This window comes from Gracilinanus agilis, chromosome 4 (assembly GCF_016433145.1).
Source record: "Gracilinanus agilis isolate LMUSP501 chromosome 4, AgileGrace, whole genome shotgun sequence".
Classification (NCBI taxonomy): Eukaryota; Metazoa; Chordata; class Mammalia; order Didelphimorphia; family Didelphidae; genus Gracilinanus; species Gracilinanus agilis.
In genome coordinates this window covers 307844512-307869475 of record NC_058133.1, presented here as the reverse complement: position 1 = coordinate 307869475, position 24964 = coordinate 307844512, and the positions used below count along the sequence as shown (strand labels likewise).

Below are 24964 nucleotides of genomic sequence, written 5' to 3'. Positions count from 1 at the left end.
ACCTGGTTCTCCACTAGCTTGCCTAGCGGGACGATATGGTACGAAAACACCACTGACGTTTGGCACGTGAAGATCCTGACATATGTACGGTAGCCACAATGTCCAGAGAGCAATGTCAGGCTTCCCAAGTCTCGAGTGTCAGTGCAATGCATGATCTGATCTGGTTTCCGTAGCGGTATGTTTTGCTTTCTTTATGTTCGTTACACCTCCGTTTGAAAGTCTCCTTCCTGCACATCGAGAGGCAAATTCAGACACTTCTCCCATTCTGCTGGTCTTAGTTCCAAAGCGTCTTTTGCCTCTGTGTCTAAAACATTTATTGTGGTGTAATGTTGATATTCACTAGGGTTTTTGAAAGTGTCCCATGGGCTCTTGTTTGGTGCTGGGTTTTCCTGTGAAGAAAAGAAGAGAAGAAAGCCATTTATGTGATGGATGGGATTGGTGTCTTTTTTTTTTTTTTTTTAAAGCATCCCAGGTAAATGCTTATTTGCTGCCTTAATCCAGCTTAAGCAATTACAGAGTATCTGAAATTGCAGCCAGCTGCCAACTGAACAGGCATGATTTGAATTCATTTGCATTGAAAAACAGTAGATGAGCACCTTGTCTCCAACTTGTGATTCATGGAGCTAATCCTGGAGGAGCTCCAAGAGTAAACGCATTTAGGAAAGGAATCTTAGTAAGATTAGACTCTTAATCGCTCACAGACACTTACTAGTTTTGCTACTCTGGGCAAGTAACTCACTTAGCCCCAGTTTCCTCATCTGTAAAATGTGGAGTTTAATTGTACCTACATCTGTGTCGTAAGGATCAATGAGTTAACATATGTAAAGAGCTTTTCTTCACAATGCTAGCTAGTAGGATTAATATTTAGAGCTTGAAGGGGTCTGAGAGGCTACTTAGTTTTTTATAGGTGAGAAAACTGATGCACTTAGGTGACTTGTCCAAGGTGACTTAGCTGACCATCAAACACAGGTTCTTTAACTCTAAATCCAGCATTCTTTTACTGTGCTACATGATCTGATCTATATCATTGCTTGGCTTGTCTGGGTGCATTTTCCAGGGCCCCAAGTTTTGGCAGGGAATGGAAACTCAAGTGAAATGATAGCACATCAGCAGTTGGATGGTAGAATCTTCTAAAATATAGGCAAGAAGTTCAGATTATTAGATGACCATTATAGGATCATAAGAATTACCAATGAGCACACATCCTGGCAGTGATTTCTAGACCCTTTTGGCTCTTTATCAGTTCTTTTTCTTTTCCTTTTCTTTATTTGCTTTGTTGAACTATTTTTCATCTTCCCTTGTTCCATAGTCTTTTACTTTCTCCACTGTACATCTTTCTATATTCTCACACATATTTTGCACACACATTTCCAGTTTTTTAACTTTTAACAATTAAAAAATTGCTTCCTTTTTATATTTAAGTTTCTGGAAAACATTTCCTTATTAAGAGTTGAGCTTTTAAAGACTACTTTGACTAATAGCCAGCTACTTTTCTAGAATCAGTTCCTCATTTTCTTCTTACTCTTACTATTCTAAAAACTTTATATAGTGCTTCAAGGCTTGCATAATGCTTTATGTGTGTTTTCTCTTTTGATCCTAAAAAGTCTTATTATTCCATTTTATAGATTAAGAAACAGAGTGGCAACTTGGTTATCTTTTGGAATGCTCATGTATTTCTTACTCCAAATCCAACACTAAGTCACCTTCTAATGAATACATCATGCCTTCTTTGAGGGAAGGATGCATCTTACTCTAGTGTAGAATCTTGATTATTTCTAAATGCCATAATATTTGTGCTCTTTTGTGGTCATGACAATTACTGTGTTGTAAATCACAGTTATTTGACAATTAGTGAGAAATGAAGAAATATGAGAACAGGTGGAGTTTGGTGTATGAGCTATAAATCAGAAATCATTATTGACATCTGGGTTAAAGAAAAAGAAACCATCCATCTGAACAATTTGTGTGTCACCAAACTGATGTCAAATTACAGTGTATTGATCTGAATGTCACATTGTTCAGTCATATGAGGAAACATCAAATGGAAACCGTGCTTTGTACTACTGCCCTGTTATTAAATTTAATCCAGAGATTTGCAAACATGAATTGACCTGCAGGAGAGGATGTTAGCTATTTAATGTCTTCTTGCTAAATATGCCCATTAGAATAAAGGATGAACAGTTTTAAAAATAGTTTCACTTAAAATCCTAAATTTAGAGGTAGAAGAGAGTTTATAGATCAACTAATCCAACAGTTTCATTTTACAGTGGAGGAAAGTGAAGTCTAGTAATTTGCAAAAGGCCTAGCAGGTAATAGTGGCAGAGCCAAGATTCATCTCTACAGCCTCTGACTCCAAATCTAGTTCTTGTCACACTTTCCCAGCTATATTATTCTGAAAATCAAAACAATTTTACTCCTAAGGTCAGAAACAGTTAATCTTCATTAACTATTTCTTAGAAATACTTTTTTTTACATTTGTTCTATACTAGTATAACCTGTTATATTTCTTCTAATTAAAAATATATTTAAAACTGATTGAAGCTTATCTTCAGACCTAACATCTTTCTTGTCTTTCCTATGCTGACATATTTAATTCAATAAGACGATTTTAGACAGGGAGATTCAAATATGGTTACTGGAAATAAATTAACTTTTCTGCCCCCTCTTCTCAAATTCTTATTGGACCATTGGATTATAGATCTGAAGTTGAAAGGAGCTGAGAAGCCATTTAGTCCGAGTCCCTCTTTTTATATTTGAAGAAACTGAGTCCCATGGAGGTTAAGTGATTTTTCCAAAATCATCTTGGTAGTGTTCAAACAATGAGGGACTTACAACAGGTATCTGGCTTATTTGCAGGACTTCATTCAGTGACTCCAATTCTCTTGGAAATTTAAAGTCAAAAAAGGTCTAAATGTAAATGTAAATGTAAAGTAGAACAGCCGGAACTGTGTTCACTAGGTCTCCTTAAATATTTGGAATGTTTCTGTATTCTGCTTTTACAAGGAGACCAATAAGAAGAACATAAAAGTGAGGGAAGGGAACTAATTTTTAATTAATTAATAATTTTTAGGCTATTTCCCTGGATCACTGAAAATCATTTTTATTCATTCTTACCTAAGAGTTGTCCATAGTTGTGATGGAGGCAGCACATACTGACTATAATTGTTAGATCATTTTTACATGATGAAAAAAATCCCGTTTCTGCATTTTCCAACTGATAAGATATCCTGAAACACCTGGCTTCTTTCTGTCCTCATTTTAGGCCTTGTGCTGATGAGCCACACTTCTCTGAGGAAGTGGATTTAGGCTTCAGCAAGAAGGATTTTGAGCAGCTATTTAAGTTGTGATATGCACACACATTGGAGAGAGAAAGAGGAGAAATTCTCTCTGAAGATCATTAAAACAGGGATCTTTCGGGGGGGTGATTTGATTGTTGTCCTTTCTTGAGCAATGAAAATGGACAAAAGAATCTTTCAAGTTTCCTTTTATCTCTAAAAATTATATTATTTTAGGAAATTACTATCATTTACCTCACTTTCAGGTGTTTTTAAGTCAGTAACCAGAAAAAAAAAGTTAAAATTGTCTATGTGATAGATTTAAAATACTTTTGGACCCAATTATAAGATTTGTCAGCAATAATGTGCCACTACAAATTATGTGACTCAATTAAGGATAACATACTGATATCTTATAAGTTTTTCATTAATAAAACAAAGTAAACAACTCCTATTTTCTCCAATTTTGAAGAATTAGGGCAATAGTTACCTAATAGACAGTTTTTTCCTCCTCATCTAACATTTATTTAACCCTATAATTTATAGAAATTTGAGGAAATAGAGAAAAGGAATGATGCTACAAAGATGTTAGTGCAGAGGGGTAATAGGATGCTGAGATCCATATATTTGTACCATTAATGATTAAATCCTCAGATTAGAGGCTAGGGGAGGGGAATCAGGTTTATATAATACTGGTTAGACAGCAGGATTAGTGGCATTTGTCTTCTGGATTTGATAGGCTTTAAAACTATGGTTTCTTCATTTTATTTCAAATTCAGCTTAATTTTTTTCAGAGAAATTTTTAAATTTATTTTCATCTAATTTCAAGGCAGAGACCTGTGCTGATGTCATTAGTTGGCTGAAAATCTGCTTAGGAGGAGAAGGAGGGGAGTAATCAATTTTTAAGTATTAAATGTCAGCTATAAGTTTAGCACTATCCTAGGCATAATAGGAGAGACAAAATAAATGCAAATTAGTCTTGTTTTCAAGGAACTTATGACCTTAGCAGGAAAGATGAGGCTAATATACAGAATAATCATTTGCTAACTAGCAGTGCAATAAGAAGAGTTCAAATTATCAGAGCACTAAAGGTTTATAGTATGTTCAGCATATTTCTCAAGCTGGGAGATTAAAGATAAATTAGGAAAAAAGATAGGCCTTGCTTTCAAGAAATTCTGTTTTCTTCGACTTTTTCGAAGAATACAGGGCATATATAAGCAAGAAACAAGGGAGGAGGGTGGGATTAGAGTACTGATTGTGGAACAGGGTTCAAAGCCTACCTCTGCCATGTACTTACTGTGGAATCTTGGAAGAGACACTTAACACTTTCATTATCTCTCTAAAGGCACAAATTCAAAGCAGGCGCCATTCTACAGAAAGCATTTCTTCTTTTGGAATTCCCTACATTGATACAATACCAGATCTGTCTACTCAGGTCCTGTACTGATACTTCATTATTACAGAGTTGATTCTGGGTTTAGGGAGGCCTTGTTAATGGCATAGAAGCTCTGGAAGGTTAAACAATTAATCAAGTCCACAATTATTTAAGTACCTAATCAAACTAATTTTTACAGTTGACATCTATATATAGTAGTTTAAGGTTTGATAAATACTTTATAATTATCTTTGGTTTTCACTACAAACATGTGAAGTAGGTACTTTTATTGTCCTCATTACAAAATGAGAAAAAGAAACAAAGGTTCAGAGAAGTTTAGTGGATCATCTATTAGTGGCAGATAATATACAAGCACTAAGCATATAAAAACAACAGTTAACTGAGGGTTATAAATGTAAACAAGCCTCTCGATTCTTTTTTTTGTCACTTTTTATTTTTATTTTTTGACTTTATTCTTTTTTCAATTCTATGTTGAAACTTTTTTTAGAATTGTTTTCTAGCATTTTGCAAATCAGATTCTCTTTCCCATTCCCACCCCTGAGGCAGTAAATCATCTTTATATAGGTTATATCATTGCTAAGCTCCTCAATTCTTGACAGGGAAAATATTACTTCTTCTGCTTTATATCTTTTGTTGGTTAGTTGTGTCTAATTCTTTATAGCCCCTATTTGGTTTTTCTTGACAAAGATAATGGAATGGTTTGCCATTTCCTTCTCCAGTTTTACAGATGAGGAAACGAGGCAAAAAGTGTTAAGTGATTTGCTCAAAGTCACACAGCTAGTAAATGTGTGGGACCAGATTTGAACTCAAGGAGTCTTCCTTACTCCAGGTCTGATGCTATATCTACACTGCACCACCTAGCTGTATTGGTATATACATGGTATACATATATAATACAAGAAAATTGGTGGTGGATAGGTAAAAAGTCAGTGGTAGCTGGAGAGGGACCAGGAATAGCTTTACATAAAAGCTAGCATTTGGGCTGAGTTTTGAATGAAGTTAGAAATTCTAAGAAGGAGATGTTAGGAAGAAGGGAATTTTGCTACAGGGGACAGTTATAGTTAAGGTAAGGAGATGGGATATTGAGTCTGAGGGTGCTCCACCAGCCTCTTGGACATCAAGATGGTAATGGATTCTTTGAACATAGCAGTCCTTGACAACAAAATAAGATAGACCTCAATCATTTACTGTATTACAGAATCCTTCTGATATTGCTATGACTGGTCAAGAAGCAAAAAAAAAAAAACAAAAAAAAACAGGTGGGAGGAAGTAGAAGGGTTAGAGCAAAGGGTGCTAGAGAATTGGGCTTGAATTGGATGTGGAGAATTCTTAGGATTTAGGTAGGCAGAATATGGAGGGAAGGGCATTCAAGGTACATGGGGTAACATGAGGCATTGAGATCCAATTTATTAGGGTGGATATAAAGAGCAGTGAGAGGGCTGACCAGCCTAGAACAGAGGGCATGACTTTGGATAAGCCACTTCCACTATTTGAGGACTCAGTTTTCTATTCTTTAAAGCCCAACAATATCCTTAAAGAGCCTTTGAGGTCTATGTGAAGACCATCTATTAATGCATCAAGGATTGTGTTCTGCATCAGTGGAGGAAATGAGTATACCAGTGAAATCACAGATCTTTTGAAGTTTGCTTTGCATCATGGAAATAAGCCCTTGAAAAAACATGTCTTCTTCCTAATGATGAGAAGTGAGATCATTCCATAGCATAAAGAAAGGTGCTTAATGAGCTTCTGTCACACTTGACAGCTAAGCCACTCATTTTGGTACCTAATTACATTGGTTCATGGATGGATTCTTTTCTTTTTTAGGGTGGATACACAGTGGACATCTCAGTTAGCCAGCAAGATTGGGAGCTTTGCGTGAGCAAAGATCATACCTCCTATTATATATTCCTTTTACATTCCCTTGCAGCAACCTAGCACAGTCCTAGGAACATAATAGAGTGGGCATGCATTAAATATTTGGTAAACTGACTTCACACTTGATAAACTGAGCTGATGAAATAAGAATAGACTCACCATACTGCTTGTATTTGGTATGTCCCGAAATCTGTCCAAAGTCTGAAATTTCTGATTTAGTTCCTGAAACAATTCCATATGTCTCTTCCTAGTATGCATGACCTTCTGCAAGAGAAGACAGAATGGCTTTCATTCCTAATTGGATTTTAGCCTTTTTTTTTTTTTTTAAGATTCATTATTTTCTCTTTGCTAATAAGGCAAATTGAGTTTGGCAGGAGCCAGGGGGTCCCTGTAGACTCTACAAATGTAAATGAGTTCCACCAAATCTCTTCTTGGGTCTCTTATTCAGCAGTTTTTGTACATAAAATATTGAATTTTCCTTCTACTTACAAGACTGCCAAAAAATAGTTTTCTCTTGTGATAGTACAGATGTATTACAAATGCAATTATCACCTCAGTGTAAGATTCTCATCATTCAGAGCTAAAACTGTTTTGAAGCAAAATTGTTACAGTATAAAAGAATACATATAAATGTATAATTATATAGCATGTATATATAAATCTGTATGTGTAAAGCACATGAGCCCTTCAATTCTTGACAGAGAAAATGTTACTTCTAATGCTTTATTTCCCTAAATAATAAAATAAATCTGCTCTGGCTTTACTAAAGGGTAGAGAAATCCTTAATCCTGCCATTATGGTTGACATAAGACATTACAGAGACTGAAATGTATGCAAGGTCTATGTTAGAGTATTCTACCTGGAGGTTGATGTAACTTTACAGAACAAGAATCTGGGTCATCAGCTTTAAACACATAAAGTCTTTTCAAATCCCCCTTAATTCTAGTTCCTTCCCTCTATTGATGACCTATAGATAGTTCATTTGAGTATAGTTACTTGGATGTTGTTTCCCTTTATTAGTCTGTGATAACCTTTAGAGCAGGGACTGTCTTGTTTTTCTCTGTATCCATTTAGATTCAGTGAATGGTTTACAGTAGACTCTTTTTTAAGCCTTTACCTTCTGTCATAGAATCAATATTAAGAATTGGTTTCCGGGCAGAAGAAGGGTAAAGGCTAGGCAGTGGTGGACAAGTGATTTGCCCATGGTCACACAGCCAGGAAGTGTCTGAGGCTGAATTTAAACTCAGGACCTCCTGACTCTCTACCCAATGAGTCACCTAGCTGTCCTCCTAATAGTAGGCTCTTAAAAATGATGACTGAATGATCTCCTTTTTAGAAGGAAGCACATGGTAGTCATGTTTTTTTTCTTTTTCTTTTTCTTTTTTCCTTCCAGGATGTACTCCTAGCTCTTCCAGAGCGTCCCATTGTTGGTCCAGAAACATCACTCTGGAAGCTCACTCCATCCCTTCATTTCAGGCAGTGGAAGCACCTTCTATCCCTGTGGCCTCTCCCTCTGATTGTTTGGGGACTAGAATCTCCATTTGAAGGAGGAGGTCCAGGTCAGTCATGTTTTCATTCATTTCCTTCACTTTTGCATTATCTATTGCTTTGATAGACTGCCCTCCATACATGTGCCTTCATTTGTTCTTCCCTCTCCCTGACACCTGAATTTCAGCTTCTTGTATCTTTTGTATCCCCCTATTTAAATGTAAGCTTCTTAAGGATAGGGACCACCTTTCTTTGAGTTTGTATTTCTATCTGCAGTGTGCTAAGCATAGTGTCTGGCACAGAGCAAGTTGATTGAATGACTAATTAATTGAACTGAGTAGTCATTAGAGTTCATGGGATAAAATATAAAGTTCAGGAGTTCCTAAAAATACACAAGCATTCCCACCCACCAATCTACTACTCCACCCTCAAATTTATTGCTATTAATAATACAGTAATTACTATAGCATGCTACAATGACAAAATGTTTTCGTGTGATAGTCTGTGAGTTGTGATGAAGTGACTAGAAGGATTACCTTGAAATAAGGGACATCTGGGTTCAAGTTCTGTCTCTAGCACAGATTAGTTGTGAGATCATGGGAAAATCACTTAACCAACTTAATAATTGGGTAACTTTCTAAGACACTGAGCTATAGATGTATTATATATATATATAAATATATATATATATGTATCCATGGAGGGAATTTCCACATCTTGGAGTTTCCTACACTGATAAAAACCATTGATATCCTCTCACAAATGCATATATGGCCTTAAATTATTTTAGGGAAATCTGTTGGACTCTGAACCATTATGAGAATACAAACAGTAATGAGTTATATAAGCAATATTATTAATTTATAGGAGGAAATTTGTAAATGTTGACAAGGAAGAGAAAGTCATCATCTCTTACCTTTAAGGATGGGTACCAGAATTCAAATAAAATTATTGGTTTTTAGAAGTTAGAAATTGTGGAAAAGGGTATTAATACTTACAGTGTTCCTCTGTGACCAGATATATAACCTGTAGGCTATCTATGCATTTGCAAAGGGAATATAAGGATAGGGATAGTATCTGTGATTTCTTTGCTTTAGGGAACTCCTAGTGAGGAAAATTCCTCTGTCAAGGAAGGTTATTCCTTTCTCTGAAACCTGGAGTCTTGATATCACCTAAATCACTGGGAGGTTAAATGTACTGCCTAGGGTCACACAGCTAGTACTGAGTCAGAGGACTTTAACATAGCTCATTTGTATACATATGCTGTATCAGAAAGGCTATGTGCCCAACAACTACCATTTGAACATTTGATTCAGTACTAAATAGCTACCTTAATTTCTGATCATAAGTATTCTGAAAATATTAAAGGAATATATCTTTGCCTAAAATCTGTAGTGTCTACTTTTGTCCCCAAAGACATTCAAGGACGTATGTGTTTTGGCTTCTTTAGGAACAAAAATGGAAATGAACCATGAGAATTCACATTTTAATTGAATAATAAGAAGGGATCTTTTTTCCTACACAAATATTGATTCACATCTTTTATGCACAGTAAATTTAGATTTAAGCCAGTGTCTTCTCTGTTCATTTTACTTGTATGTGAGGGATGTTGCCACTTAAAATCTCATAATACCCAAGTGATCCCAACCCTTGACATTTTTAGCTCCATATATTTACCGATGACAAAACAGATAGTTAAAGAATAGGAAAAATGGCAAAATTATTCATGATAACAGGACAAAATATAGCAAACAGTTATAGAGCCATTAGCTTCAAATCAGTTCTGGGGGACATACCAGAAACAACATGGAAGGCTTGATGAAGAGCCACTTTACAAAAATAATTTGATTGGTGATAGTGGTAAAGATGTCTAAGATGTAAAATTTGCTGAAAATAACAATAGACATTTTAAAAGACAATATAGGCTTCAATGGTAAAAATATAATGATCCTGTTTAGTTAGTATAGGAATTTATTTTTTAAATAATAAAAATGTTACCTTTAGTCCCAAGTTGACATCTAATAACTAAACTGAGGATATGTCAGAAGGCTGAAAATAATTTGGCTTGTTAGAATCTTGGCTTCAACTCTAACCCAACAACATGAATTTCCTATCTACATTTTTTCATCTGGGTGAAACAAATACCCCAATGTGCCATTTTCCCAATAGTTTTCAAAAATAGCAAGTGTTAATTAAACATTAAAAAAGACAGTATAATGTAGTACATAGAGTGCTAGCCTTAGAGTCAGGAAGACCTAAGTTTAAGTCCTGCCTTAGACACATATAAGCTGTGTGACCCCTGCGCAAATCATTTAACTTTTGTCTACCTCATTTTCCTCCTTTATAATACTGGGCTAGCCCCTACCTCCTAGGTTGGATATAAGGATAAAATGAGATACTATTTCTATAAGTATTTTGCTAAAAATGCTATAATTAACATCATCATCATTATTATACTGTAAGACCCTGGGCAAGTCACTTTAACTTCCCATTGCTCCCAGGCAACTCTCTAAGATTGTAAATTATAGATGGATTTCTGCTCTCTATTAGTGGAAAGAGTTTTCACACAGGGAGTTCCTCACATCAATAGAAACACTGGTCCAAGCCCAAAACAAAGAGAAATCAAACACCTACCATATAGTGTAGCAGGATCACATGTTTTCTGGGATTACCTTTTCGAATAGAGTCAAGTTCCCTTCATTAATTTCTCTGGACCTCAGTTTCCTTATGTGTAAAGTGACATTGTCTCTGAGGTTCCTTCCAGCTTTATATGTCTGTGATATAAAAGAGCATTTTCTGCTAAAAACGTTCCCTCACTTCTTGGATTTTTTTTAGGGGGAAGAATGAGGATCAAGGCTATAATTTCAATTCTCTATGAGGAAACTCTCTCCACCAATGCATATCAGCACTTGCTCTGCAATTTATAATCTTAATTATTACAGTTGCATGGGGGTACTGATGGCTAAGGTACTTGGTCAGGGTCACATAGACTATGTCTCAGAAAGGAATTAAACCCATATCTAATTGACTGAGCCAGGCTCATGAACCATTAGCTAGAACTACTTTTCTATGGCTCTAATAGAGTTCCCCTCCAGTCCCACCATCAATGTTTATTCATTTCTTTTCTCCCATTTCAGTTTATTTTCCCCTGACTTTCAAATTCTTTTAATAAAGGTTTTCAAAGATATCTCATTTCTTTATCTCACTAAAGCAGCCCCTTCTGTCTCCATTTCTTTCTTTCTTCATTTACCTTCTATTGAGTTGATGTCTTAACCTTGTGCTCTTGTAATGTTAAGTTCTTCATTTTTATTTCTGGCCCTTTGATAATGCTCAGCCTTGACATACCTCAATCTCTTCCACTGTCCTCTTGAACTTAATTGTCTATTCATTTTTTTCTACTTTCTTGATGTGATCAGTGGACAGAGTACTTTAGTAGAAGCAATGCTATTATACTATCAGTGGGAAACAAACCTAGCCCCAACTCTAACCTTGGAAAAAGAAGATGCTTGGGTCTTCCTGGAAGATTTCCAATCATACCTTCATTGAATGGAAGGCAACTCTACCTAATTACATAAATAAGTGCTTTCAGGAGCGGGATTCATATGAAAGATCATCCACAAATTTCAGAAAGCACTTTGAGAACAAAGCTGTCTCCTATATACACAGTCAGAAAATAACATTAAAATGACTGCAGAAAATTTTGGAAATAAAACACAACTGAGATACTTTGTTAACAGTTCTAGATTAAAAAACTGATTACGTAGAAATTATTATTAGAAGCTTTGGAACAATCTAGATGCTAAATATTTGTGTTCTTAACTTTCTACCTGGAAGCATCTACTTATTTATAGGCTTAGCTGTCAGGGAATCACTAACTTTTTTAGAGCCATCTTGACAGTAAATGCTCAAAGCAAAAGGCCTCCAGAAGTTATGGGAGGTATGTCAATTTTTCCTTCACAACATATGTCACAGCTATGGCCTTTGCTCCATTGAGTCAGACATTGTCAGTCAATCAACAATCACTTACTATATGTCAGGTACTGTGCTAAGTGCTGGGGATTCAGAGAAAGGCAAAAATAGTTCCTGCCTTCACAAAGCTTACTTTCTTAAGGAGGAGACACTGTCACAGCCAACACCTTAGTTTAGGCACTCCCCATCTCTTCCCTCTATAATTGCACTAGCTTCCAAATTGGATATTCTGCTCTTTATATCTTATTTCTAAGTTTTCCATATAGCTGCCAAAATAATCTTGCTAGAGCATGAAATTGACTATGTCATTCTTCCACATGATAATCTTCAGTGTTTCTCTATTGCCTCCAGTATAAAATACAAACTCCTTAGCTTGACATTTTAAATCCTTTATATTGTGGCTTCTGCTTATCTTTCTGAATTTATTGAATATTATTCCACTTTGCTCTATATTCCAGTCAAACTGGCCTAACTCCTACCCCCCCAAACTTGGCATTTATCTCTTTGCCTTTGCATAGGTTGTCTTTCATTCCTAGAAATCACTCCCTACTTTCCTCTGCTTTTTAGAATTTCTAGAATCACTGAAGAGCAAACTTATGTGCCATCTCCTTCGGAAAGCCTTTCCTGAACTAATTCCTGAATTAGTGATCGCTCCCTCCTGCTCAGATTTTCATCAATATACTTATCCTTTTAAGCAGGATAATTTCAGAAAAGCTGGAAAGATGTGCATGAACTGATGTTGAGTGAAATAAGCAGAAAAGGGAGAACATTGTACACACTAACAGCAATATTGTATGATGATCAACTGGGAAAACTAGACTACTCTTAGAAATGCAATAATCTGGGACAGTTCTGAAAGACTTATGATGGGGAATGCTATCCACCTCCAGAGAAAGAACTGTTGGAATTAGATGGATGCTGATCAAAGCAAAATCTTTCACATTAGTGTATTTATGGTTTTATTTTGAAAGGTTTTGTTTTTGTATGAATATGCTCTGATAACAGTAACCAATATGGAAATCTGTTTTGCATGATGACAAAAATAAAATATATACTTATCCTTTTATATGTAATTCCCCAACCCACCCCCAATACAATAATATTTGAGGCCAAGGACTGTTTAGTTTTCTTTTTCTCTTTGAATACTCAGCACATAATAGACTAAAAAACTCTTACCTTCTGACTTAAAATTGATACTAAGTATTGATTCCAAGGCAGAAGAGCAACAATGGCTAGGCAAATGGGGTTAAATGTCTTGCCAACAGCCACATAGATAGAAAGCATCTAAAGTCAAAATTGAACCCAGTAACTCCACTCTTCATCCACTGAGCCACCTAGCTACCCCATGGTAGATTCATAACAAATGTTCACTGAGTAATGATTAGCCATGTGTACAAAATAATGAAGATGAAGCATGTGCTATCTACTGATATGGTGATAATGAATTTAAAATGAAGAAAGAGACATACTTTGGATGTGACCAGTGTGGAACTTTGATTTTCAGAACTATGCAGATATGTATTGAGGGGGTCTATATTTTGTGTGATTATTTATTTACTCAATGGGAAGGAATAGTTTGATAGGAATTAATTAAAAAAAAAAAGATAAACAAATGCTTGTCAGTTAAACTGGTTTGAATAGTCAACTTTTAGACCACTTATTCCTGCCTGCTCATTGGACCTTTCTTAGTTTGCCCTACCACATTCAGGGCTGATATATATCCAAATGAGCATTGAATATAAGCATGAATCTTATTATCTAGGGTCAAACCTCATCTCTGCCACTTAGTACCTTTGTCTTCTTAAATGAATCACGTAATAGCCTTAAGCTTTATTTTCCTCATTTGTAAAAGTAGGAGACTAGGCCTGATGATCTCTAGAGTTATTTCCATTTTACATCTATGATACTATGTTTAAGTGAGTCTCCTAATGTATCAGAAGGAAGATAGTTCCTATTGGTTAAAAATGACTCTTTGCCTGTAGCTTTGGATGATCACACCAAAGAGAGCTTCTAGCCATGCATCACCCCTGAAAAAAAAGAGATTTTGTTTCAGCTTTGGCTACACTGATTAAAGGTTTCACAAACAGTAAGGGTTTCCCTTTGCTATTTATTTGCATTACTCATGCTTTGGATGGTTTTTCTCAATCTAATTACAAGTTCTTGTGTATTTCCCTTATCCTTAGTCTGTTTTACTGCCTATTTTGATTCTTTATTGGCACTAGGGTTAGAGTAGAGAGGTATTATTTACTGTTTTTTTCTGAGGTATTATTTACTGTTTTTCTTTCTCTCTTTTAAACTTTTTTGAAACCATCCTTTTCCACTTAGCTTTCAGAATGATCTTTCTAAATTTGCTCAGGTTTGACCACTTCAATCCACTATTTAATAAATTGCAGGTGATCACTATTGCCTCTAGAATCAAATGTAAAATCTATTGCTGTTTAAAGCTCTTCATAACCTGGTCCCATCCTAAATTTTCAGTCTTTCTATACTATATGCCTCCCTGAATATTCCCCATGACATAGTGACATTGGCTTCCTTGTGATTTTTTTTTCTTAGAAGACATCACATTTCCTGAATTTGGACATTTTCACTAGCTTTTTCCTCTAATGCCTGGAATTCTCTCCTTCCTTTGTACCTTGACCTCCCTTGGTTCCTTTAAATTTTCCTTCAAGGATTCATATTCCTGAGGAACAATTTTATTATGTGATTTATTGAGTAGGCAGTTAAAAAGTCAAATGTCAATGGACTCCCAAGTTAGTTCAAAGACCCCAAATATAGAGTGAAGCAATTATTATGTCCAAAAAACAATCAAATATGTCCAAAAGATCAATTGTAACAAAAACAATTAACCAGGATACAATTCAAGATACAAAATCAAGTAATAAAATTTCTAATTGGATGAACATTTAGGGGCTTTCCAAGTTGGGAGGGAAAAGGAATAGGTTTCTGCCCACTTGAGAGAGAGATAAGTAAGTTTTAGGGTCTTCTTTTTATAAAATGAAAACATGAAAGTTAATTATAACAATTTGTACATTTGGAGCAATATATGACGTATACAATCATTTCCTATGGAAAAGCAATAAAATCGAGGACAGAATATGTGATAGCACAAGATGGAGTCTGTGCTCTCAAGTTATAATCTGTCTAATTTTCATACTAAATTAACTGCATTTATACATGATCTTTATATTCTCTTAACAAATTCTAGCTAACTTCCCATCTCCTATAAGAATCTTTTCCCAACCTTCCATAATGTTACTGTCTTCTCTCTGTTGATTATTGCCAATTTATCTCATTTATTATTTAAATATATTTTTGTTTAGATTTTCTTCTTCTCTATTAGGTTGTGAGCTCCTTGAGAGTGGGATTTTTTTTTTCTTCATATCTGAAGCACTTAGCACAATACCTGGCATATACATAGAAGAAGGTTCAAAAATGTGTGTTGACTGACAGAAAGAAGCAGCTACTGGGGAGGGGAAAAATAATTTAACTGCAAATTTTATTTTTAATATTCCTACTATCTTTGAAATTGTGTGATTAATACATATAATGAAAAAGACCTTCTAAACAGTTTTTCCCTACTAAGTCAACAAAGTGTTAGGTTTAGTAGTCAAGCCAAATAATGTATGGCTTTTGCTAATTGGATTTGTTAGATCAATGTTGTTCAGGCCAAACATCCTTACTAGAAGCCACATATAATCCACGTTCAGAGAAAAGCTACAATCTGACTTGTGGCACAGCCAATAAGTTTTCCTCATGACATGAACATCAGTGTTATCATTTGATAACTTTTGTATTCCAAGGCAGAGGTGCTTTGAGGCAGACTAGCAAGTTTTATAATAACAACACACTAAAAAGTCACAGCATTTGTTGTTTAAATTTTGGAGATAAATGATGCTTTTTAAAGACTGATACACCACTGTCAAGTCCCACAAATCTTTGGATTCAAAGAAGCAGCTTTAAATAAAAAGTCAGGGTTTTTTGTTTTTGTTTTTGTTTTTGTTTTTTTTTTTGTGGGGCAGTTAGGTGACTCAGTAGATGGAGAGCCAGGCATAGAGATGGGAGGTCTTGGGTTCAAATGTGGCCTCAGACATTTCCTAGTGATATGACCCTGGGCAAGTCACTTAACCCGCATCGCCTAATCCTTCCCACTCTTCTGCCTTTGTACCAGTATTGGTTCTAAGATGCAAGGTAAAGTTAAAAAAAAATCAAATTTGGTTTAGACGGAAGACAGTTTCTGAAGGAAAGATTTTTATTTTTGCATTTAGGAAAAGTTATTGGGAGAAGATAGCAAGCAGCTGATCTTCATTTGTTCTGCATATAACAGCAGAAAATAGATTTAAATCCGCCTTATTACTAGCTTAGGATGAGTCAACATTTCTGCAAAAGGAGTCTATATTTAATACTGACTTTCTTCACCTCAGTGAATGTCTCACAAGTCAGGTGGAGAAGGGCTCAGTTTTTGGAGGGCTGGTAATTGGAGGGGTATGTGTTCAGAATGGTGCTTGACTAAATTAAAGCATGTGTATAGACAATAAAAAATAAATTATGGAGCATAAAAAGTACATATAAAGCAAGTGGTATAGAGGAAAGGGCAACAGACTTGGGGTCAGAAGATCTAGATTTGAATTCCAGCTCTACTCATTGCTCATGACTTTGGTCAAGTTTCTTTCCCTTGGAGAGTCAAAGTATCATAGGCTTAAAGATGGAAAATAGTATAAGTTCATCTAGCTGAATTCCTTCATTTTACAAATGAGGAAACTGAGGCCAGGGGAGCTTAAGTTACTTGCTTAAGGTCCCACAAATAGTAAGAGGATCTGGGTTTCTAGATTTCCTGATTCTGACTCCAACATCAACTATAAAATGAGGGGATTCGACCAGATCATCTTGAGATTCCTTCTAGTTTTCAATGTTAAAGTATATCTAATACTACCAAGGAAGAGGAACTTTTAAAAGTACAGTAGACTTGGTATTGTTAGGGACTGTGATAATTACACTTGAGTAAACATTTCTAGATGATTAATGACTTGTGACAAAGTATTATTTTAGCCACTTAAGCCTTTCTAGAATGAACCATACATTTCCCTTCCTTTTAAAATAGATCACAATGACCTTAATCCCTTCTTGATTATTCTAGATTTCAATTATTTTGTAATACTGTGGTACAAGGTTTTCCTCAGGGACTACTGAGATAGCATAGAACGCCAGACTAAAAGGACCTCCACAGCTCTCTTTCATCATCTGTCTCCTTCCTTAGCTATACTGCCACTTGTTTTCTTGACTTCTCCTTCTAATGTGGGCAGTGTAGTGTCACAGCAGATAGAGAGCCTCAGCTGAAGTCAGAAAGTCTCAAGTTCAAATTTGTCCTCAGATATTCGCTAGCTGTGTAATTTTGGATGAATCACTTAACCTGATTTGCCTCAGTTTCCTCATCTGTAAAGTGAAGTGGAGAAGGAGATGGCAAACTCTTCCAATATCTTTGCCAAGAAAACTCCAGATGGGGTCATGAGGAGTTGGACATAACTGAAATGACTGAACAACAACAGACCTTTAATATGATCCCGTGTTCGTGTTGTACATCTAATTTTTTTTAGAATGCCTGAGACTAGTCTTGGTGAAAATTCAGTTTCTTAATACTCCAGTGCCTCTTTCCCACTCACTTCTTGTGGTTTCTGGATAGCTGAGATTCCTAAGAAACTTGACTTCTAAAGAAAAGTGTTATATTATCTTAGAAGACTGTGAAGCACTGAACATCATTAGTGAAGTGAACTATGGAATTTCTAGCCTTTGAATTATTTCTGAGTAGAAAAGAAGAGCAACATATTTTGGCTGAGTTGGAAATAACTAGTTTAGGAGGTCATTTCTTCCAGGCTTGCTGTTTTCCCTCCCTTCTTATTAGTTATAAAACCAGGTGGTATAGAGGTAGATTATTGGATCTCAAGTCAGAAAGACCCGAGTTTGAAACCTAACCTCAGACACCACCTGTATAATCTGGGCAAGTTTTTTAAACCTCTGTTTGCCTCAGTTTCCTCATCTGTAAAATAGAGATAGCAATAACTTCTACCTCCCAGGATTCTTATGAGGATCAAATGAAATATATGCCAAGAGCTGAGCACAATGTTTGTTACATAAGGGGGCATTTAATAAATTCTTGTTTCCCTTCCCTTTGTTCCTCAGTGATGCAAGACTGTGATTATTTCATCTCCTCTTGACTATTTTACTTTGAATTATCTCTTCATGGAAGGCTATTAAAAGCAATGTTTTAGATATCAGCTTAAACTAAGGGAGTAATGAAAATATGGGCTTGATTATTGAAACAGGTTATGGAAGGAATTTGGGTTAATGTTTGAGATGCCTTACCTCCAAACCACATTTTGACATAAGACTGATTCTGGGGAACTATGAAAAGTTGCATAATGTTCTAGTGTCTAGCTTTCTTCTTTTCAAATTATAATTTCAAAGCCTAAAAGAAAACTGATAAAAGATCTAAGGAAATTTAATAAGCTACCTATCTTATCTTTTTTATCATCAGACATTGCGATTATTTGCTGTTACAGGTATAAAATTATTTTAGCTCAGTAAAATGGAGGAATCCTCAAGCCTCCCTCTGATGCCTCAGTGTGGCACTCAGCTGATGCTGGGCTCTCAAAAAGAGTGCAGCAAAGTCCAAGCTCTAGTAGATTTTTAGGGAGTTGGAAATGCTTCAGTTATGACTAGTAGTGAGCTATGAGACTGTCATTGAGGACTGGTTTGGAAATTTGGTCTTTAGATGCTTAGAACTAATGGGTTGGTTATCAAGTGATGAATTATTTTAACCACAGAAACTGTCAAGGACCAACTACAAAGGAATTGGGGACCAGGAGTTTGCAACTTATAATGGTGAATGTTGTAGCCAATAGCAATATAGAGATAGAAATAGAACATGAAATTTTATTGGTATAAGGAACTCTTGGATGAGAAAACCTCTTCTACAAATGCATCCAGGACATTTTCTTTAACTTTAGAATCTTAGAAATTTCTTAAGAGGGTGATTTGTTAAGGTCTTATCACCATAGACAGGATTTGAACATAGGTGTTGTTGACTCTGTGGTTATCTCTTTTCATCTGTATGACTCTGGACAAGTCACTTAGCCTCTGGGTGCCTAACTTTCCTTATATGCAAAGTGAGGCTAATAATGACACCTGAAAATCCATTTCAGTAGTTCTTAACTTTTTTTGTGTGTGTCATGGACCCCTGTGGTGGTCTAGCAAAGCCTATGGACTTCTCAGAACATTTTTAAAAAGTGTATAAGATTATAAAGGGAAGCAATATTATTACAGTATAGTTATTGAGATACTAAAAAATGTTCATAGATTCCAGGTTAAAATCCTTTGTTAGCTATTATTATTATCACAACATCCTGACTATATTAATAATGTTAATGCTTCAAGGTTTGTGATGCATTTTATAGGTTATCTCATTTGATCTTCAAGTGATATTATTTCATTTGACTACATTAATAAAATCATGCATTCTTGGAGGGCTGAAATAAGTATGGGTGGAAGGCAGATAGAGATAACATGGTTGGCTTATCAGGACTTATTAGTTGAAGTGGCAGAATCCTCTAGTTTTCTTTAAGAACCTGACCCACCTCCCAAGAGCTCTTTTTTTGGGAGAAAACTACTAGTCCAATTTTGATTGTGAAACTAGTTAATCAAAATTGATTTTACAGTCAGAGTCCAAAGTAGATTTTTTTTCCTTATTTCTTTTTCTATATGCTCTTGATGGTGGGCAACTGGTTTGTCTACAGCTTGCAGGAAGTGTTGCTTTACTCCCTAAAAGATTCCCAGGAAGTCACAATTGGATCTAAATACATTTAGGGAGGTAATTCATGGACAGGAGATTATGGAGGTCCTTTCTATGATGGTCAGCATCTGCTCTATTTATCCCAGAAATACTTGGCTGGCTGGAAGGAAATAGCTTTGTGTGACAGAGCTTTAGTTAATGTAAATTCCCATAAAGTGGTTTTGGATGCCAGAGATAGCTGGATATTATTAGTATATCTTGTATAAATTGTAGAGGCATGGGGGGTGCATTCAAGAGATTCAGAAGCAAAGCAAACTCTACTAATTAGAACTGTCTGAGTGGGAGCATGCAGAAGTCAGAGGGTGGGCATGGAAAGGCTCCATGTGTGGGTGTCACAGAGCTTGAGGCAAGCAAACCCAAGTAATCTGTGTTAGAGGGAGAAAGGGAGCATATTGCATGTATCTTGTGAGTGGTCTTCTAGGAAGGTCCCAGATTTCACATGGTATTATTATAAAACACACACATGTATCTTGTTTTAGATTTGACAGTAAATAGTTCCTGAATATAAAACAAAGCTCATACTCCCTAATCAGCGTTGCATCCTCCAATAAATGCCACTTTCAGATGAGGCTGTATTATGTAACACCCAAATGTTTACAAAGGGAAAACCAGCTCTTTCCTTGAAGCACACAAGTAGCACTATTTAGGTTTTATCGAATCTCAACACAATATAGCAATAACATAACAAACCCAACAATTATGCAGCTGAACAAAGTGTCCTGGTGTCTGATGCATAATGTATGTTGGTCAACTGGAAATGTATTGATGATAGGATGATATGCATCTATAAATTATGATATAAAAATATTGCTCTGAGGCATGGGAAGAAGCATTAGCTTACTGTGTCTTGGCACCAGTTGTCATAGAGAACATTCTAAAAGAGAAAGGAATTTCCAATGCCTTGAATGCCACAGCATGATTCAAGAGTCTTAAAATGCTTGTGATTATATAATTTAGGTTGGTTGCACGGTTATTTAATTTTGTAATTAGCTTTGTTATTAAATGCCTGGCACAGAGTAAGTGTTTAATAAATGCTTGATGATTTTTACTTTTTGGTTATATTGGGTTAATCTGCCTCTTCCTATCTTATTCCCCTTCTCTGGATGAACAAAAGATCTCACTTTATTCAAGAAAACAAAGTTGCACATTTTAGGAATGGATAATGTATGATATTTTAAAAATATGATTCATGTTCTTTTTTGGAAGTATCTGCTATTGAATATCGAAAAGAGTATTTATAAAAGTGAAGAGGTAGTCTCAATATTTCTCTATTTGAAGCTATGCTCTGCTATGTTTATGTTAAAGAATTGTGGGTGGCAAACTATGTATTTTAAGCATAGATCAATTATATTGCTTTCTAACACATGCATTAGTGAATTGAGAGCTGGCCTCAAAGGCCTATAGATTATGTGACCCTGGAGAAGTTAATTTCCCTCTAGGTGCTCTAGAAACCCCAGCTCTCTAAGGATTTATGTTGCTGAGATGCTGACTTACTTTCAGAGAGAATTTTCTTATCTGAGATATTGCCATACTGATGAAGTCACAGGTCCAATCCCTAACCCTGTGTAATAGTTCTTCTCTGGCATCTGCTACCCTTAACACCTTGGGAAAACAACTTATTCTCTCTAGATCTCAGTTTTTCCATCTTCAAAAAACAAGATGGTTGGATCAGATGGCCATTGAGTTGGTCTATATGACAGATTCTCCATGACTATTTTGTATCATCTAATCTGAGAGGAGGTTCTAGTTCCCCTTAGACGTTTTTCAGGGGGAAAAAAAATCTCTGCTCAGCCATAAGTAAAAGTATTATAAAAATAATAAGCAGATTGGTTTAACCTCAGACAGGTAGTGTATTTTATAAAATGGACTTTTACATATCCAAGTAAGTGTTTTGATTGGAACAGAAAGTTTTCTTTAGCTCTGTTTGGAAGAACTCCCCTGAGAAGTTTGGAAACTGTCCCTAGGCTTATTGAGTTCTAAGTAATTGCTGCAGAAGTCTAAATATGATTAGAAAAATTTGTGAGATTACTTTCAATTATGTCAATAGGATATAATCTTATCCAATTAGATGCATAAATATAATTTATGTAAAACCCTAAAAATCATTTATTCGGTACTTAATAGAAGCTGCTCGAATGATACACTGGCAGTAGTTTGCAACACCAATATTCCATTGCCAATATCACTTCAGGACAAATGAGAGAATGAAATTACTCTTTATCTTGTTTATATCTTTAGTTTTGTGCTTTGGAAGTATATTTTTTAAACGCAGGAGCATATCAGGCAATCAGCCTTAGGAAAAGAGAACTTTGGTATTCAAGGGACAACCTAAATGATATAAATATATGGAGACACACTGGCACCTCTGCCAATGATAAAAACTTCTCCCAACAAAAATGCAATATGGCGGAGTATATGCTAGTTTAAGGAGGGGAGAAAGGGAAGGAAAGCCCATCACTAATTTAATGGGTTTAAAGAACTGCAGCACAAATCAGAGAAGCATAGAGGAAATGGAGTTAGAAGATCTGGGGTCAAGACTTAGTTCTAGCATTTACTAATTTCTGCAGAGTGGATGAGTTATTTCTCCTCTCTGAGCCTCAGTTTTATCATCTATAAAATGGAAATTTTGGCTCTTGCAAAGCCTACATATAATGAGGAACCTACTTTGCAAATCTTAAAGTGCTATATAAATATAAGCCATTTGATTGCCCCAAAGAGGGAGTATAAGGGAAAATCCACAAAACCCTCTTCTCCTGGACAAAGTTGGGGGCAATGAACTGTTTCACTAAAACTCCATTTCTCTAGCCTACACCCCACCCCTCCACATCCATTCACTCCATTTCTTTAATATGTTTTCTCTATCTGGATGCCATATTGGTTTTTCAACAGATCTATTATAATCCTGGAAATTCCATTTCTGAATATTCATAAAGCATCTCTAAACAACAAATAATTTTGCTTATTACCAATTGTATGGTATGGATTATCCTTAAATATTTGGGGGATTTGCTTTATTTTATTAGAAAATGATCCATCTGTACAGAATGTTAAGTTTAGGTATGATTTTTATAGTCAAATAACTAAAGATACAAAATAATTCATGCAAACTTACTTCAAAGTCAAGGTCCGAATAGCGTGATTTTCTTCTCTGTTAGGCATTAAAAAAAATGAATTCAATAAAATTAGGTTTAGCCATGCAAGCAATTTCATTAATTTCAATAAAGACACTCCTGCTTTCTTTCCTAATTGAAATTTGGTGTTAGGAATTGTTCTCTTCACAAAAGAACCCATGCATGTTACGATTTAAAATTATTTCTAGAAATCTGTCACATACTTTGATAATTATTTTGGGGAAAAGCTCAATAACAACAACCCCCCAAAACACTATTATTTTAAAAAGTATGTATTTTTATGCTAAAATTTCACTTGTTATCTTAATAGATATTATCTTTACTTTTTGTATCCAATCCTGGAAGTGACAGATTTTTTTTTTCATTATTTAACTTCATATCTCTTTCATTCAATCTTGGAAGAATGGTGATGGACATTTCTGAAGCAGGCAAGAAAATATAGAGAATAAGAACCCTTGAAAGTCTGAGAGAAAATCTTAATTTTCCTGTGATATTTTCATGTGAATCATTCTAAATCAACCTATCTGTATGAATTTCAGAGGTGAAGACTTTGCAACCTTCCCTAGATACATCTATAAGATCTTAGTCCTTAATCATCCTTTATGTGAGCAAATTCTAATTGTTGGTCCTTGGGAACCAAAGTATGCTTTCCAATTTCATAAAACAAATTAGACATGTTGCATATCTCAGACAAATTTGATGAAAGTGTCTTATTCTAAATTATTTCATCTTAACTCTTTTACACAATTCTTGAAATCTTTTTAAAAATCAATTTGTATTCCTGAAATGAAGGAAATTGGATGCAATGAAAATTGGGAATATTATTAATTATTGCTACTGGAGTTGTACCAAGAATATTTTAGTGAGTTTACAAAAGCTGAGCCATTTCCCAATACTTTTATTCAACTACAAAAAGCAAATTATTTTATTTTCCCAGGCTATTGTCATCAGAGCAGAAAATATAAACATATACTAGCAGGGCAGTGATTTATTGAAGGCCCATTTTTATCTTAACTACATTAAAAAACTACATAAAAAAGAACATAATGAGATATGGCAAAAATAATAGCAACAATAATACCAACTGATATTTGCTTAGCACTTTTAAGGTTTGCAAAGTATTTTACACATATAATTTCAAAAACCCTGGAAGGTATGCACTACAGATATTTATGTGATATAGTAGAAAGTGCTAGATTTAGAATCAAGGGATCTAATTTCTGACTCCAGCTGCCCAGCTGCTTAAAACCTAAGTTACACATAACTTTGGGCAGGTCACATAACATAGTTCTCTCGGAGGTTAGACTGAATGACCACTAATATACTTTCTAGCTCAAAAATTGGGACTTCTTTTATCCCCATTTAATAGATGAGAAAATTGAGTTTGAGGGTAGTTATGTGACTTGTAGACAACTGGAGATCTAGTAAGTATTAAAACCATAGAGTAATCTCCAAATTCTTGATTCCAAGTCATTTGATATCTTCTTTATTATATCACATTGTTTCACAATCCCTGAATTTGAGGCTTTCTTAGCAAAGTGATGATAACAGTAGAAGGAAACAGGTCTAAATGGGCTTAGGGTTGACAAATGTGGAATGGACTTTTCAAAATATTGAGACATTGACAGCAAATTTCTAGCATAGGAAATTTATTCTTTTGACTACCTAGTGATTAAAAACAAATTTTCAAGACAAAACCAGACTGTTTAGGCAATTATAACTTGAGATTAGAGTAAAAACAACTTGCAAACCTTTGGGCAATTTCTCCTCCTTCATCCTTCCTTCTCTTTCTATAATCTTTCTATGCCTCACTTCAATAAACATAATAGGCAAACATCAACGAAAAGTGAGAGGAATTGTTTTAGTTATTGAGCATTAGGATAAATATAAAGAACCACAATAAAATGTGGCTTATTGCAAAAGAAGCCTGAGGTAGCTATGACTAGAATGCAATATGATATAAATATTATACCTTAATACAAAA

General features: G+C 35.2%; 1 protein-coding gene across 1 annotated transcript in view; it reads right to left on the bottom strand.

The window, feature by feature from the left end:
* Positions 1-200: 200 nt before the first annotated feature.
* Positions 201-24964, bottom strand: part of ADGRB3 (adhesion G protein-coupled receptor B3) — a 907908-nt gene continuing 883144 nt past the window's right edge. Inside the window, exons 28-30 of the mRNA XM_044676017.1 lie at positions 22962-22997; positions 6706-6810; positions 201-389 (exon numbers count right to left, since the gene is read on the bottom strand). Of these exons, the coding sequence (XP_044531952.1) occupies positions 201-389; positions 6706-6810; positions 22962-22997 (330 nt within the window). The remainder of the gene's footprint in view (positions 390-6705; positions 6811-22961; positions 22998-24964) is intronic.